The sequence below is a fragment of the Ceratocystis lukuohia genome (assembly GCF_044167205.1).
Source record: "Ceratocystis lukuohia strain C4212 chromosome Unknown Supercontig1_pilon, whole genome shotgun sequence".
Classification (NCBI taxonomy): domain Eukaryota; kingdom Fungi; phylum Ascomycota; class Sordariomycetes; order Microascales; family Ceratocystidaceae; genus Ceratocystis; species Ceratocystis lukuohia.
Window position 1 is genome coordinate 5556565 of NW_027263520.1, and position 15579 is coordinate 5572143.

At 48.8% G+C, this 15579-nt stretch overlaps 4 protein-coding genes across 4 annotated transcripts; 2 read left to right on the plus strand and 2 right to left on the minus strand.

Moving 5' to 3' along the window:
• Window positions 1–1542: 1542 nt before the first annotated feature.
• Window positions 1543–2667, plus strand: HOO65_011374 (pectin lyase; the record flags this gene model as incomplete). The annotated part of the gene is made up of 1 exon (XM_070999959.1): window positions 1543–2667. One exon carries the CDS (start codon window positions 1543–1545, stop codon window positions 2665–2667), a length of 1125 nt encoding a protein of 374 aa, XP_070863195.1.
• A 1211-nt stretch (window positions 2668–3878) lies between these two features.
• HOO65_011375 (putative double-stranded RNA/RNA-DNA hybrid binding protein) lies at window positions 3879–4265 on the minus strand (the record flags this gene model as incomplete). The annotated part of the gene is made up of 1 exon (XM_070999960.1): window positions 3879–4265. One exon carries the CDS (start codon window positions 4263–4265, stop codon window positions 3879–3881), a length of 387 nt encoding a protein of 128 aa, XP_070863196.1.
• A 1327-nt stretch (window positions 4266–5592) lies between these two features.
• Window positions 5593–6603, plus strand: HOO65_011376 (Protein RTA1; the record flags this gene model as incomplete). The annotated part of the gene is made up of 3 exons (XM_071006032.1): window positions 5593–5752; window positions 5805–6071; window positions 6149–6603. 3 exons carry the CDS (start codon window positions 5593–5595, stop codon window positions 6601–6603), a joined length of 882 nt encoding a protein of 293 aa, XP_070863197.1.
• A 1184-nt stretch (window positions 6604–7787) lies between these two features.
• On the minus strand, window positions 7788–14581 carry HOO65_011377 (uncharacterized protein; the record flags this gene model as incomplete). The annotated part of the gene is made up of 5 exons (XM_071005223.1): window positions 7788–8348; window positions 8538–10295; window positions 10367–13351; window positions 13446–14146; window positions 14203–14581. 5 exons carry the CDS (start codon window positions 14579–14581, stop codon window positions 7788–7790), a joined length of 6384 nt encoding a protein of 2127 aa, XP_070863198.1.
• Between the last annotated feature and the right edge of the window lie 998 nt (window positions 14582–15579).

Consider the following 15579-nt stretch of genomic DNA (forward strand, 5'->3'; position numbering starts at 1 on the left):
ACAGTATGGGCCTTCAGATGATTATGTTCTCGACTGAGGGAAAAGGGAGAAGAAAGGAGCTAGTTCGCCCTGACGAAACTTAGCTTAGGCTGCTCCTGCACTCCAGGCCTAGGTTAGCAGCTATGCATTTATTGGATGGAGAAAACAGCGTTGGAACTGGAATAAAAGTCAATGTGCCAGGATATGAAACAGGGGAGGTTTGACAAGAAAGCTTTGTTTGTAATGACGCGCCATTGAACATGGTCTTGTTCATCCCGACCTAAACCAGACTTACACATCTTAGCCAGATGGACCGAGCTCGGATTTAACAACGAGAAAACGACGAAAACGACAAAAGCCATAAACATGAAGCAGGCAAGAAAGGAAGAGCCTGAACAAGATGGCGGGCGGGGAGAAGTATTATTAAAAAAGGCCGGGAGATTTACTCCTTCCTACACAGCATGCAATCTCCCACTGGCTCTATGGTATCCTCCAGAAGAACTATTCCTAATCACAAATTATGGAAGGGTGGGCTGCCGACAGACAACCACACTCTCAAACAAGCCTGAAGGCCATGGTAGTCTGTTCGGACTTAGAAGGGGATGCAGCCCTCCTGTCAGAGGGAACGCTCGCCTGCAGGTGGAGTCAATAGTCATGCTTAGCGAGTGCCCATGGGAAAGGAACCAGGCGAAAACTTCATGTGCTGAGAGTTCCACTATTGCAAAAGGAATAAACCATCGACATTAGACGAGCTGACAGACAGGCTGCCTTAACTGGCGAGAAGAAAGCGAGGCCCATCTGTTGGTGGGTTAGCACAAAGGAAATGAGGTGCCACTTTCGCGTCTGATCAGCCGCTTTCCTACTCTCCTACAGTGGGCTCAACTAGCACTGATTGAGTAAGGGCTGGCTGAGAGGGTAAGGTAAGTCCATCCCCGCTAGATTAGAATAAGCTCTAGGTTTTGGTGTTGGTGAGTGCTAGTTAGTGTTAGCTGACTACAGGCTCGACTGTGAGCGTAGATAAACCTGCCCGAAAACCGACTGAAGTCAAGGTAGCGAAATTAAAGGGCAAGGTGAAACAGCTGCTTTGCTACATAGTAGCACAATCGCCTTGGTTTTCAGTTCTCCATGGACACGCGGCGCAGGTCCTGCTCCTGCTGTGCCAGTGCCAATACTTCCAAGTCTTACAATCCAGGGCCTAGCGAGCGGCCAGACCCTCAGTCGGATGGCCAAGGAGCCTTATCTTAGTTTGAGACGAAGCTCTGGGCTCAAGACGCCTTGCCTGCGCGAAGAATAAATATCGAGGGCTCCTCGCCCTCAATCTGCTGTTGGTTCGTTACTTCTCATCATCGCTCTCTTTTCTTCCCTGTGGGATCAAGCAGTTTCTTTCTTCCTTTTCATTCTTTACTCAAGTTCTATCTTGTCGGCCGGCCGTCTCACTCGTTATACTCTCTTTTATTCACTCTTTTCTTTCACGTCTGGTTACTCTTCAGTTCTAGTAAACTTCGCCCGCCTTATTCTTTTTTATTTTTTTGTTTATAAACCTTTATTCCTTCCTTTGTAACCATGAAGTTCACCATTGCTCTAGTTGCTATCGTCAAGGCAGTTTCTGCTGTCACTGTCAGCGGTGCTGCCGAGGGCTTTGCTAGTGGTGTCACCGGTGGTGGCTATGGTAACACAGTTTACCCCAAGACCAACGATGAGCTGGTTGCATACCTCGGCTCCGCGGATGCCCTAAACATTGTCCTGACTAAGACCTTTGACTTCACTGACTCTGAGGGCACTGTGACTGGCAGCGGCTGTGCCCCCTGGGGTACCGGCTCGGCCTGCCAGGTCGCCATTAACAAGGACAACTGGTGTGATAACTACCAGCCCGATGCTCCCAAGGTCTCTGTAACATACAAGAAGGCTGGTCAGCTTGGCATCACCGTCGGCTCTAACAAGTCCATCATCGGCCAGGGAACCTCTGGTGTAATCAAGGGCAAGGGTCTCCGCATCGTCAAGCAGAAGAACGTCATTATCCAGAACGTCCACATCACTGGGCTGAACCCTCAATATGTCTGGGGTGGTGATGCTATCACTCTCAACGGCGCTGATCTGATTTGGATCGACCACGTCAAGACCTCGCTGATTGGCCGCCAGCACATTGTCCTGGGCAATGACGCTTCTAACCGTGTTACCATCTCCAACAGCGAGATTGACGGCCAGACCTCGTGGTCTGCCACCTGCGATGGTCACCACTACTGGAGCATGTACTTCACTGGCTCTAACGATCTGATCACCCTGAAGAACAACTACGTCCACCACACCTCCGGCCGTGCCCCCAAGGTTGCTGGCAACACTCTGCTCCACGCCGTCAACAACTACTGGTCCGACAACACTGGCCAGGCCTTCGAGGCGGACGCTGGCTCTAACATCCTGATCGAGGGCAACGTGTTTCAGAACATCAAGAACATTGCCAAGGTCAGCTCCGGCAAGATCTTCTCGTCCCCCGATGCTGCCAGCAACAAGGCTTGCGCCGCCGCCCTTGGCCGCAACTGCGAGCTCAACAGCTACACTAGTTCGGGCACCCTGTCTACCAAGGACACCAGCTTCCTGAGCAACTTCGGTGGCAAGAAAGTTGCCGCAGCTGCCGCTGTGTCTACTGTGTCTGGCGTCAAGTCGTCTGCTGGCTTTGGCAAGATCTACTAAGGATAGATAGACGGATAGACAGCTAGGATCGCCGCCTTTTTCATTTGAGCTACACCTTGATTTAGTAGCACAATTTTTTTCTTCTTTTCTTTCCACCTTTATTCTATTTTTTTTTTTCTTTTCTTGATCCCCGGCTTGAGCATTTTATTTTCTTCTTTCATGTATTTTACTTATCAATACATACGTACAGCATTGCATGCTTTATTTTTTTTCCCCTGCAGAAACGAGAAGCTAGTATAAGAGATCGTGACACGTGAGAAACATTGTATGTGACAACATGAATAATAGCAAGGGCCTGAGACGCTTCTACTATTGCTTATCTCCCCCTTGCTCAGATGGCGGGGGAATAATAAGCATGTTTGATGTTTGTGTCTACTCACTATCCTAGCATATATCGTGCATTTTATAGAGAGGTAAAAGTTGTGAAATTGTACATTTTATGCAATTGAATCTTGGGTCATTGCATAAAATATGCAGTAGTTATGCACATGGACTAACTTGAACGAACTTGAATAATTTTTTAATGTCTACGGGAATCACAGAGATCAAACGACGCCGGACTGGCTACCGGACAGAATTAACCCTCTACAAGGTTCACTATAGAGTCTTGTCAAGCGAAGCGCAATTGCTCTCAAGTCAACTTGTTCCTCGTTTACGCTCTACCGTGGTTGAAGTACAAAAGGGCAGAAAAAAGAATGAACAAAAACAAACTGACATCAAACAACAAACAAGACAGTGAACAGAGCGTAGAACGAATACAAAAGAAAAGCAGCAAAGAAAAGCGAATTTGTAGCTCAGCACTCCTACTTCCGAGGAAACCCCCTTCTCGCCGCGCCGTCCCCTTTCACGTCCCAATGTGGAACACCCTCCACTCTGCCAGATATCTGCAGCTCCTGTCTCCTGTGAGGAGCTTTCGTACAAACCTCATGGTCAGTTTCTCCTCGTTGGCTCGACACTCCCACAGATGGCTAAAGGTCTTGGCTTGGTCACACTTTGCGACTGGGCACCGTATTTCTGCATTCGCGTGGTTGAGTCGCACGTGATACTCTTCGAAGTCGCCGTGTCTGGAGCGCGCTGCTAGGATCCGGACGACTGTGCCTCTGTGTAGCCCCTGAATCCAGCCGATGTCATATGGTCTCGGCCAGTTCAGCGCTCCACCGAGATGCTTGATCTTCGGGCAGTTTTCTTTCATCCAGTTTCGGAAGTCTGCTTTAAAGGCTTCGTTCCTCCATCTTCTTGCTGCCGTTAGTGACATTGTCGCCCTTGGAACCAGAAGGACCTCGCTCTTGCAACCCGCTTTGACCAGCTGATCGACCGACTGCTTCGTTGCCCGGGACTTTGCAGTGTCCTGGGACCCAGTGCACTTTGCAGGCTGGCTTATCCAGGGGCCGGAGTTTTGTCGAGTCCCTGGTCGGGTGTGGTAGTAGGGCCTTTGCCTTTGCATAGTTCTGTGGGATGATGCTCAACTCTACTGCTTGCGTAGCAAGTCTTCTGGCCACCATCCTTTCCAGGCTTTTCCCCAAGGTTGACAGGAGTGATCTCAGTCTGTAGCTCCTCGGGTGCGACTTGTCGGGGTTCTGTTTTAGGGCCACCATCATTGTTGCCGATTTGAGAACCTTGGGGTGGTATTCAAGCTCCATGCATAAGCCGAACCGAATAGTTTCACTATGTGTCCAGAAAAGAAAGGCCATGCTGTCTTCCAGGCCGTGTTTGGGATGCCACCTTCTCCTGGCACAGTGTTCCAAGCGTGGAAAACTGCTTCCCTGACTTCCTCCCAGGTAGGGCACTCCCAGTGCCGCGCCCCTGGGTTGGCTTCCTCCGTACCTTGCACTCCATCCTCGGCTGGCTGGGTGTGCGTGTCCAAGAGCGCCTCTGACTTTCCCTGTGGAGAGTGGATTGGACTGCCTTGGTACACGATTGGCGGGAGTCCGTTGTCTGACTTTGGTGCCTTCAAGCGGTTGACAAGCCTGAACACGTCTTTCGATTCTGTCAGGTCCTCTATATCATGGCCCTTCGCTGATCCCTCTTTGCTTTGTATACTTCAAGGCTTGTATCTCTGAAGCCGTTCGCTTTCGTTCTTCGCCACGCTACCCTCATTTCCTTAACACATGGGTCTTGTCACTAGCGCCTCTCCTAACCCTAATATGAGTTTCCAATGTGGCTGGTCTAGGGCTATATGCACCGCACCTAAGCTGCGGCGGCGTCTATAATTAGCATTCACAAGCGAGGCTTCTTTGCCATTACTGTAACACAAACTAAAATTCTGCCGCCTACTGGATTTGGCCAATGAAATTAAACGCAGCCGTTTAGACCCACTTGGACCCACTACATAGAGGTATAGAGATAGGCCGAACTTTGACACGGGTTGACATTTAATCCTCCGAACGGGGTAGAACAGTACCACCCCCTTTGCACATAGCTCCTTTCATACTGTATGGTTGTTTCCAGCCTTCATACATGCACTGCCATCTGTACTGCTCCGCCTCAAGCGGCTGCTGTCAAAACCTCCGATCGATCTCCCCTTGCCCTTCTGGAGTATAGTACGTTCCTCACTTTGTGATAGGCAGTGGTAAAATGTGAACGACAACCCCCCTTGGCGTGGTCTCAGGATGTGAGCGGTTGGCTTAGGCTAGGCAGCAAAAAAAAGGGCTCCGAAAAAGGGTGTTTGGGTAGATTGCAATGGACAAAGGTATGTGTGGGATACCACTTGCCAGAAAGTACATTAAGCTCCGGATCGCGTCTGCAAGTTGCTCTATTCATTACCGTCCGATATCTTCATTATAACCAAACACTGCCTTAATCCTCCTTTTGGATACACCCGTCTTTTACTGCATTCACCATAGCACACGCTGACTGGCTTGTTTCTTCGCTTCTATCTATTATTACCGAGACTTCTCTAGTTTGCTGGCTACGTTCTAAGCAAAAATGGCCGGCGGCGACAAAAATGACCTATACAAGTACGACCCATCGCTTGCTGCGGCTGTGGTCTTCATATTAGGCTTTTTGCTATCCTCCCTAGTCCATGCCTTTCAGATCGTTAAGACTAAGTCATGGTTCTTCATTCCCTTCTTGATGGGCTCAATTTGTACGTATCCACCTAGTCGACTTGCGGAACTACCGCAGAAAGGTGCTAACAGACTCCTCTCAACATCTAGTCGAGATTATTGGTTATGCTTGCCGTGGTATAGGCGCAAAGGAAACGCCGGACTGGAGTATGGGCCCGTTCATCATTCAAAGTCTCCTTCTTCTCCTTGGCCCTACCTTCTACGCTGCTTCTATCTACATGATTCTCGGCCGTCTTATCACGCTGCTTGAAGCTCAGGAGTACTCTTTGGTTCGTCCAAGCTGGCTGACCAAGTTCTTCTTGGTTGGAGATATCGCTTCAATCCTTCTCCAAGGCATAGGTTAGTGAAAATTGCCCTCCACTTGTCTTCTTTTGGGTGACACTGAGTCTAACCCTAACTTTTTCTTCGTTTTGTAGGTGGTGGACAGCTTGCGAATGCCGACACTGCGTCCCAGAGATCCTCTGGAGAGAACCTGATTGTTGGCGGTCTTGTCGTCCAGATTTTGTTCTTCACCTTGTTTATGGTCGTTACTTGTCTCTTCCACATGAGAATCAAGAAGAAGCCAACTTCGGCGATCAAGAGACTCGACAATACTTGGTATAGGCTCCTTCTTGTCCTCTACGCTGCGAGTTTTCTTATCCTAGTCCGTTCACTCTTCCGCATGATCGAGTACATCCAGGGCAGCGAGTCGGTGCTACAGACTGAGGAGATTTTCATTTATGTTCTGGACGCAACTCTGATGCTGATGGCCAGTGTCCTGCTGAACATCTTCCACCCCTCCAAGTGCTTCTCGGATAAAAACAGTAGCGGTAGAGAATCGGCTACGCAGCTGAAGGATTACAACACAGAGTACCAGCGAGTGGAGGCCTAAGGGGCCACAGCGTTCCGGGCTTCATGGAGGAATAGTTATATCAGGCTATAGGCATGTACAGAGCATAGGTGTAGGTGTACTTAGAGCGAGTTTATCTAGATAACTGTGTATAGAAAGACCTACGTATATTCACGTTAAACTATGGATTTATCTTTATGTTTTCCATTAAGCATTCTGCGTTGGACGTGCGTGCGCATGTTGCCCTGCCCCTAGCCACATACAGGTTTCATCACTAACTTTAATGGTTTACTTTCTAGCTGGGTGCGTCGTTTGATCTTAGTGATTCCAGTAGACGTTAAATACATTTAAATTCAAATTTCTAGCTGGGTGGTTTTCAGGCCTCAAAGTAAAGTCAAAGAGACACGTCAAAAACGCTTCATTTCTGTTTGATGTTTCGGAACATGCTAATTTCGAGGACGTTTTTGTTATATTTATTTCAAGTGCGGAATGTCGGCCTAGATACTTTCTATAACACCGACGGATGATACTGTCGGAGGCCAGGGTATTGTTCTCTTTTCCTTTTCTGGCGCGTTCTACGGAGGGTTAACATGTTGAGGATTTACTCGCCAAGAAGGCCAAGATTAAGCAGGGAGCTTGGCTGGTAGAAAGCCTAATGGGCAGATTTAGGGATTGATCGGTTAGCATTAACTCGCTTGGCCTCATTGCTAAAAGTCGGGCAGTGATGGGCATTTCGCAGGTTCCAGCTGGAGAGCTTGGACTTTGGGCAAGGCAATAGTAGGAGACCAGTGGTGGTACTGATACGAAAGCATACTGGGGTAGTTGTGTGTCTTTAGGCTCAGCTGCCTGCATTCTTTAGGCGCTGCTGCTACTATGATTGTGACAGAGACATTGCTTCTAGTGGGACAGATCAGATCGTAGGCTGTCCAGGGCTTGCATATACATGTAGAACAGCGTCTGTTGATCGGGGACCTTTTGGTAGGGGGTGTTAGTGGCCCTGTGCTTTGATGTCCCATCCATCTTATTCGGCTGGTTGGGAATCGAATTGTTCTTGAGAGGAATGACATGAGTGCTACTATTATTATTTCGGTAGTGAGATTATCCGATCTAGACGCCATTAATCTGTTTTCTGCCATAACTTTGCTGGGTCTGTGCTTGTTTTGCTATTGGATTCACTAGCCGCTGCTATCAAGTTCATCCTATGTATTACATTTCCGCTAGGCAATCTACTTGAACTTGTTGAGAAAAAGCTTCACTTCTGCTTTCATCTTCCCTCCCACCTTCTCTCTTTCTTTCTCCTTTTCCTTGCTTTTGCCCCTCGACTTTCCCTCTGCCTCCTTCAGGGCCTCGTTACGCCCGCTCTGATCCGCAAGCGGCAACAAAGATTCATTTGGCGCTTTGGCATCGGTAGCGAAGACTTTCGGGGAATTAGCGATGACAGCACTGGGGAGAGGGTCGACTAGCGGAGTGACAGTGTTTTGTAGATCGAGGGGCCTGGCCTCAGGTGTAGGGATCTCGATAGGATCGGAATCGCCAAGGTTGCTGCTGTTTGACTTCGAGGGTATAGTTAGCTTTGATGCTTCGCTGTTTAGCCCCCGAATATGCGGCGCAACTTGTAGGCCTTCGGAATTTGCAGCAAAAAGAGAATCAAACGATAGCTTCTCTAGTCCGCCGACAAACTCCTCTGGGTTATCCCTCAGCATCCCCAGTGCCTCTCCTACCCACTCACTCCTGCTCGACCGCCCGCTTGAACCTCCAATATGATCTACACTGAGCCACAGGTTCATCTTGTAACAGTAAGTCATCCGTGCCATGCTCAAGTCTTTCCCTTCTTCCCCGCTATAAAGCCTTTTATGACACCCCTGACAAACAAGCCCATGCGTCCCCGAGCAATGACGACAGACGAACAGCGTCCCCTCTTTATTCTTCACAACACTCCCTAGGCACACGAAGCATCTCCAGCGGATGTCAGCCACATAGTCTGCCCATCGCTTTGAGAGATCCACGCGGTCTTGCTTGGATATTCTTTGTGACTTGAGGTATCGAATGCTCTCTTCTTCTCGATCATGATCAACTGAGGGCCATGTCTCCGCGAGAATCTCAGGCAGCTTGACTTTGAAGTCTTCGATATCTATTGGCCACGGCGCTGTGACTGGCCAAGTCTGCGAGTGCATGAAGTCTTGATAAGCCAAAGAATGCCCTCTCAATCGATCTCTTGTATATTTAATCGTTAAAGGCTCGCCCGACGGCACATACTCATAGTAATCTAAAGCCGCTAGCAAACGCCACGCATTCGGAGAAAACCTCGAATCGCCAATAGCCGTTAGCATCTTGGCGACTCGGCGGATATCTGAACGGCTATACGGACGCTCCTGGTAGACTTTCAGGGAGTTTTCGAGTAGTTCAAGCAGCCGGGGCTCATTGGGATGTCGAGTGGAGGCATGGGTCCAAAGCTGGAAGCAGCTATTCCGGACGATGTTGCCAATTTTCCCCCGCGAGAGATTAGCCTTAGCGGCGGACATGACAGGGCCCAAAGCCTCGAAGAGGTCAGAGGAAGAGCCTAGGTTAGCTAGATATGTAAGGGTGAATTTGTGGAGATGGAGATAATGGCGTTGCCAGTCAGTAAGGGATTGGGTGCCGTAGTATGTGTTGTTAAGGAGATTATCAACACAGCTGAGAGACTCCTGGATGTTGGAGGCATTTGGAAAGCGAAAGGTAAAGAGATTGTTAAAGGCAATGATGACTATGTGCTTGAGATTAGCAGAGTAAATATTGTTTTTGCTGAAAATTTCAGACTTGATAGTGTTGAATATCGGTAGGAAGTAGGTAGATAGTGTGCTGTTGACAGTGAGATGTTGCAAAATCTTGTAGAGATCGGGATCAGCAATCATACTGAGGACGTAGTCTTGCGAGAGAATCCGCCAATCCTCAGTAGCAGTTTGCATGGCTTTGAGAAGCTCAGCATATATGTCCATTGTATACACAGAGTTGTGAAGTAGAAGCAGACTTCGAACAGTGCTGATAGTGGAATCGTTGTGAACTGCTAAGCGCGTCCAGAGCTTGATGTCTTTCAGCAAAGCATCATCCATGGTTTCATCGCAGCGGGCAATCGAATTTGTGACCTCTTCGGTTATCAGATGCACCAGGGTGTCCGCAATAATGCGCGAAGGGCATTCAAGATCTGGCTTCACTGAATCATCATATGTAACATGATCGCCGCTGCTATCAACTTGGCTTCGCTTATAGCGAGCTGAGAGAACAGCATCACGAACTAAATGATCCACTAGGTAGTCACGGACAGTGCTAGTCTCCTTAACGTAGGATAGTAGCCAATAGGGGACAACACCACGAAGGCTTTTGGCTTCCTGTGTGAGCTTGAGGAGAGCCAGGTTGTATTGGTCGATAGCCTCGTTGTGGTGATGTCCAGGGTATCCATCTAGCCTTTGGTACTTTGACTGCGGGATTGCCAATTCGTCGTCAACACTCCCATTAGCTCTCGCATCTACATCTAGATCTCTAGTTGGGAGAAGAAACTGCGTTCGGGGTTCAACAGTGGTCCTGCAGAAGACGCTCAGAATGGTGACTGCGGACATCAAGTATCTGTTCTTTTCCGAAGCTGATAGCTCGTCAAAGCTTACAACAGACCGTGCCCAGTCTTCAAAGTTGATAAATTCTGTCAACGTTAATGTATGGGCCCTTAGCTTTGCTAGAGACGACGTTCTATCGCTCTCGGGCTACCCGGCTGTTAGCAAGCAGACTATAGATTATGCGTTTTTTGTATGAGAGTTGGAAATGCTTTCCTCACCTTAAAGCGGTCATAAACATTCCAGGCGTATGCAACTCCAGCAACCAAATGTCTCCTTGCACCATCAAACCCCAGGAATAGCTTTTGAAGCATCCAATTAAATGGCCAGTCCGGTTCGGCATACAACTTTGCCATTCCCTTAACATCTAGACTCTCTGCTTGTGACTGCTCCGAATCAGAGTTAGAATCATACCCTCGGGCCCTTGATACTCTGTCATCGACTGACGATGTTGATCTAGATCCACTTGATGATGACCGGCGAAACTCTGGCGACAGGCTGACGTTGCGGGCCTGTGCTCGATAGGAGCGTCCTGTCCTTCGATTATCTGGAGAACGGCTTCTTGAAGAATCGCGAGCGGGACTGAATCGCGACCACTTAACGCGTGTTAATTCTGGCTGGCGGCTATACTCTGATGCCTCCTCATCATCGCTATGAACACCAGTGAGACCCTCAAGATCGCGGCCATCTGCCCTAAAGGCATCCTTTATAGTTTCATCTTTCAAGAGACCTCCTAGTACTCCGGGTCCGTTATCATATCTCAGCGATAGCTCTGCATGGGAAAGAAGTGCCTTGACATGCGTTTTATACCAGTAATGTGAGCTAGCCTTTGGCGAAGTGGCCCCTAGTTCTGCATACCCTGCGGCCGGGTCACCAATAAATTTAGGAAGGAGCCTGGCGAGCTCTTCCTTGAGCTTGATATCGCAGTCTTGAATATTTTTTATAGATCGAATGTGAGGTACCAAGCACGCGATGGCATAAGTCGTCATGTAGCAGATATCATCTTGGTCATATCGATCAGTGGACATGGAATCTTCTTCAGCTAGAGGCATGGAAGTTACGGAGATCTCCTGATCTGTAGAAGCAGGCTGCTTATAGCTGCTAGACTGGGAAGAAACAGAATTTGTTGCATTGGGATCTTGGGCTAGGGCTAATGCATCGGCCCAATAAGATTTCAATTCATTTCGAGTCCCGGAGTCGACTTTGCTCGCGGATGGGAGTGGCTCAAATGCAGGGTTATGGACTGCAGAAGTATCAAAGGAATCGGTGGTATGGTGCATATCTACCAAGATCCTCAGGCAAGCAATGGCAAGGAGAAGCTGGTCGTTGTCATCGTTGAGAACTAAGACAATACCTTTGCGATCTTCAAGAGCCTGCTTCAGGCCTAGGCGTTCAAAGTCTCCATCCAAAGGAAACAAAGCTTTGAGCACTCGAACATAAACATCTTCTACTCCTGGGTCTAGGGGAGCTTGGCTGGTGGAGCCTGGCTGTCCTGTGGTAGACTCTTCACGCAACAGGAACTCGGGGTTGAAATCTGGCTGCCAGCCAACAATGCCATGGCTATCAACCTGGACAAAATATGAGTACTTGTTATTGATTCTCTCCCGAACCATCTTCGTCCAATGACTGCCCGAGCTGAAAAGTGTGATGTCAGACAGGAGAGAGAGAGCTTGGATGCGCAGCGGCATGAGACCGAACCTTAGCCAAGCCAATATCAATGATAGTTCTTGTCGCTCGTCCGGGGAAAGCTTCTTAATGGTTTCCTGCTGGGTTTGCTGGCTGACCGCCCATGCCGACGACTGCACATCAGCACCAAGTTTGTCTATGGCCATAGATGAGGACTTGCGGAGAGTATTCATGTAGTCATTGAGCGCGCTAAATGACCGCCCGCTATGTTGAAAGAGCAATCGCAGGCGCTCTTCGTACTCCGCTAGGGTATCTGGAGTCAGTGGTCCTGGTGGGTGGTGCGTCTTCACTAGTTCGTTCAGGAAATTGCGGATAGCTTTGTGAGCATCAGCCTCGGTATGCTTAGTGACCTTGACTACTCGGGAGTCCTCGACAGACACTAGAGTCCTTTTGTAGTTATGGGGGTACTCTTCCTGCTGGTGCTGCGTGGCTATTACAAAATGAAAACCAGGGATTCGAGAGCAATTAGCGATTGCCTCAACCAAAGACTTGTGATCTTGTTTATCGCAATCAATAAGGATAAGAACATGGTCGTCGGAATCTTGGCGAGCACTCATTAGCGCTGGATGGAGGTCGGAGGCCCAGGCCAAGGATACGGGACTAGATTGCGAATTAGCCTCTGAAAACGCCCCGAGAATGGCATGTTCTAGGTCGGAGTTTTGCTTGATGAATTGCCACGCTAAGCTTCGGAAACAGCTTTGGTCAAAGGCGAGATCTGCATCGCAAGTCTGGTGGAAGAATGAGACCGCTGACCATGCCACGTGGTCGCCTCGCTGGCCTGCTATAAAGTCTCGCAGGCTTAATAGTGCCGTTGTCTTGCCGGTTCCCTTTAGCCCATGTAGATGAAGGATATAGGGGCTATCCGTATTATCATCTGCTATCAGCCTCTCAACCTCCTCCACCTCAAAGACCCACTGGCAGCTGCTGCGTACATCTTTCGGCGGGAGAGTCCCTAGACTCTCTGGAGTTGGATACCAATCGACGGTCTCCCGGCTCGTAAAGCCAAGAGCCATTGCTAGCTTTCTATCGACTGCTTGTCGCTCGCCAAAGAGTTCTGTTAGCTGATTAACGCTGCCGTGCATCTGACGCATTTCGGTTGTTAAGCGTGTCAGGCCCTCTTTGAGAATGCCCATGTATCTTGCTGAGATCACCGCCGACTTGAACATCATATCGGAGTATGTCGCCTTTTCGGCAGCATCAAGTTTGTCCAAAAGCACCTGCAACTGATCATCGGTGCCGAGAGCCTGGTCGACTCCAATTTTCAGCTTGCGGACCCAGCTAATAGCATACTGTGATAGCGTCTTCCATACTTCGATGATGGTCTCCATATAGGCATATAGGAGAGTGGAATTAAAGATGTCTGTGCCCACATCTCGTAGCATCATGTTTAGCTCGCCAACGTCGCGGTTGCCAGCAAGTTGGATAGATTCGATGCATTGCCTACAGCGAATGAAAATATCATTGACCTTGGAAGGTATTTCGACAACGTGGATCAGAGCCTGAAGAAGTAGGGCAGCGCCCTTGAAGCAGATTTCCGCAGGACCAAAAGCCTTCCAGTATAATGTTAGTCTTCATGTACCAATATCCAGTCACAAGAGGCACGTATATACTTACCAGGCCAACATAGGGGGCCGATGTATTGAGAGTCCCTGCGAGGTACTGAGTCATAGAGACGGCACAGCTCCTGATCTTCTCTAGTTTGGAGTCTTTGTCCTTCTCTGTGGCCTTTTGGGGCTCGCTGCCGTTCAGCTCGCAGGGGTCGAGGGCTGGATTTTCAGGATTGAGAGGGGTAGGAGATGATTTGGCCGGGTGCATTTTAAACCTGCCCATTAGTCTCTTCATCTTTGCTTCTAGCTTCCCCTTGTCACTGGTCATCTCAAGATCAATGCTAGCGGCCTCCTTTTCGGTCTCCTTTTCCTCCAGGAGACTAGCTAGCTCCTCGTCCTGCTCATCAAGTAGCTCAACTAGGTCTCTATACTTTGCCTGGAGTCTTTTGACAATGTCCTCCGTTTCAGTCATCATCTTCATCTTACCAGCCTTGCCAGAGACCTCAAGGGAAGAATCTATCCCATGGATCTTCTCGAAGAAATCTTCGGTGGAGGAATGCTCGTTTTCTTCCATATAAACGGCCCGCGAGGCAGATCTTGAAAGAGAGAGGTGTGTAACATATTTCCCTGAGCTGGCCATTACTAGAGGGGCTGTCGGCGACTGGCTACGGCTAGCCTTTTCTCTTCTTGGATGGGCAAAGGACATTCCCTTGCGGCCTGGGCGACCGGCATCAGGCTTTTCAGCACGTTTCGAGTACGAGATGTCCCCTTGAGCATAAATTAGAAATCTAACCATCTTGGGCTTTTCAACAGTTGCCTCTTACCTGGAGTCGCGGTGCTCTTTTTGACGTTAGCGGTCCGGCTAATGGAGGGTAACGATCGTTGGCCCACTGATGTTTCACTACCACCATCTTCTAGGTGAGCCGCTCGCCACATTCGCCCCGGTGGCCGACGCTCATCATCGACGTAATTGCGGCCCGCGCTCTGTAATTCAACCCGGGGGTAGTAGTCGCTTTCATCATAAGAATCATAGGCTACTGGGCGCCTGTTGGATGAATACCAGTCGCGACGTCTTCGCTGCCGAAGTTGAGTGTCGTCATAATCACCCTGAGCATGTTGTGGTCGTCTGCTTGCACGATATGGCGGACTGCGTGGGCGGGAGGAATAGACTTTGGTAGAGCGGCGAGAAGGACGGGTTACCATTTTAGTCTAAGGACGCGATATCATCTAATGCTTCTTAGAGGGATACAATGGGTGGTTAGTGGACTAGCTAGTTGGGGAGTAACAATGGAGGATAAGCGCAAGTCTCAGGAGAATGTGGAGGAGAAGAAAGCTCGATAACATTATTACAGGGCTAAGTACTGTAATGAATACGACATGGATTAATTTCCACCCCGCAAAGTAGGTTACGCCCGATTAACATGAGAACGCGTAGTAACTACAATAACGCCAGCTCGGAGGCATCAAAACTAAGTAACAGTTAGAACCCCCTATAAATTACATTGAGTATAGGCTAGCAAGGGGGGAAAACTTACAGCGCCTGTCAAGCGAGCTGCTGCACATAGCTACTAGAGGCCTTCTAATATTCTCATGTGACGATCTATGCGTTAGAGATCAAGGTCTATTAGGGTTAGTTGGAATGTCCTCTAGGGTCTACATGCATCATTTTTGGTGTTTTGTTATATAACATTGTCCAAGGGAGGGCAGAGTCTATAGGAACTGTGTTTACACTTCGTATAGCTGCAAAATTTATGATCAGAACTTCTTTCGATTTAGGGGCCATCACTTTCTGACGCCTGAGACCTATTATGCTAACTTGCAGCACGTGTAAAACATGAAAAAGGCTACCGTAGTTGGGCGCAATTGGGTTGGTACACTCTTATATTTTCGTAGACTTTATGGTTTATTCGGTGCTCACTGGTAGTTCCACGGTAGCTGGTTGTAAGCTATAGCCTCATCCCTCCTCTGTAGCTAAATGAGTAAGTTATTGTGAAATGCCTAGAACGCCGCTCTGACTCGACTATCATTACTAGAAGACATGGTCGTCCAAGAAGAGTTGACAATGTGCGACTTGAGCCTCTCTTGTCTCTCTAGCTTTTGATTCGATGGAAAGGAATGAGGAAGCTATGGCTTGCCGATCGGTTTTTGCAACCGGATTCTCAAACACATGGGGCTCCTCTTGCAATGCTAACGCAGGTGAA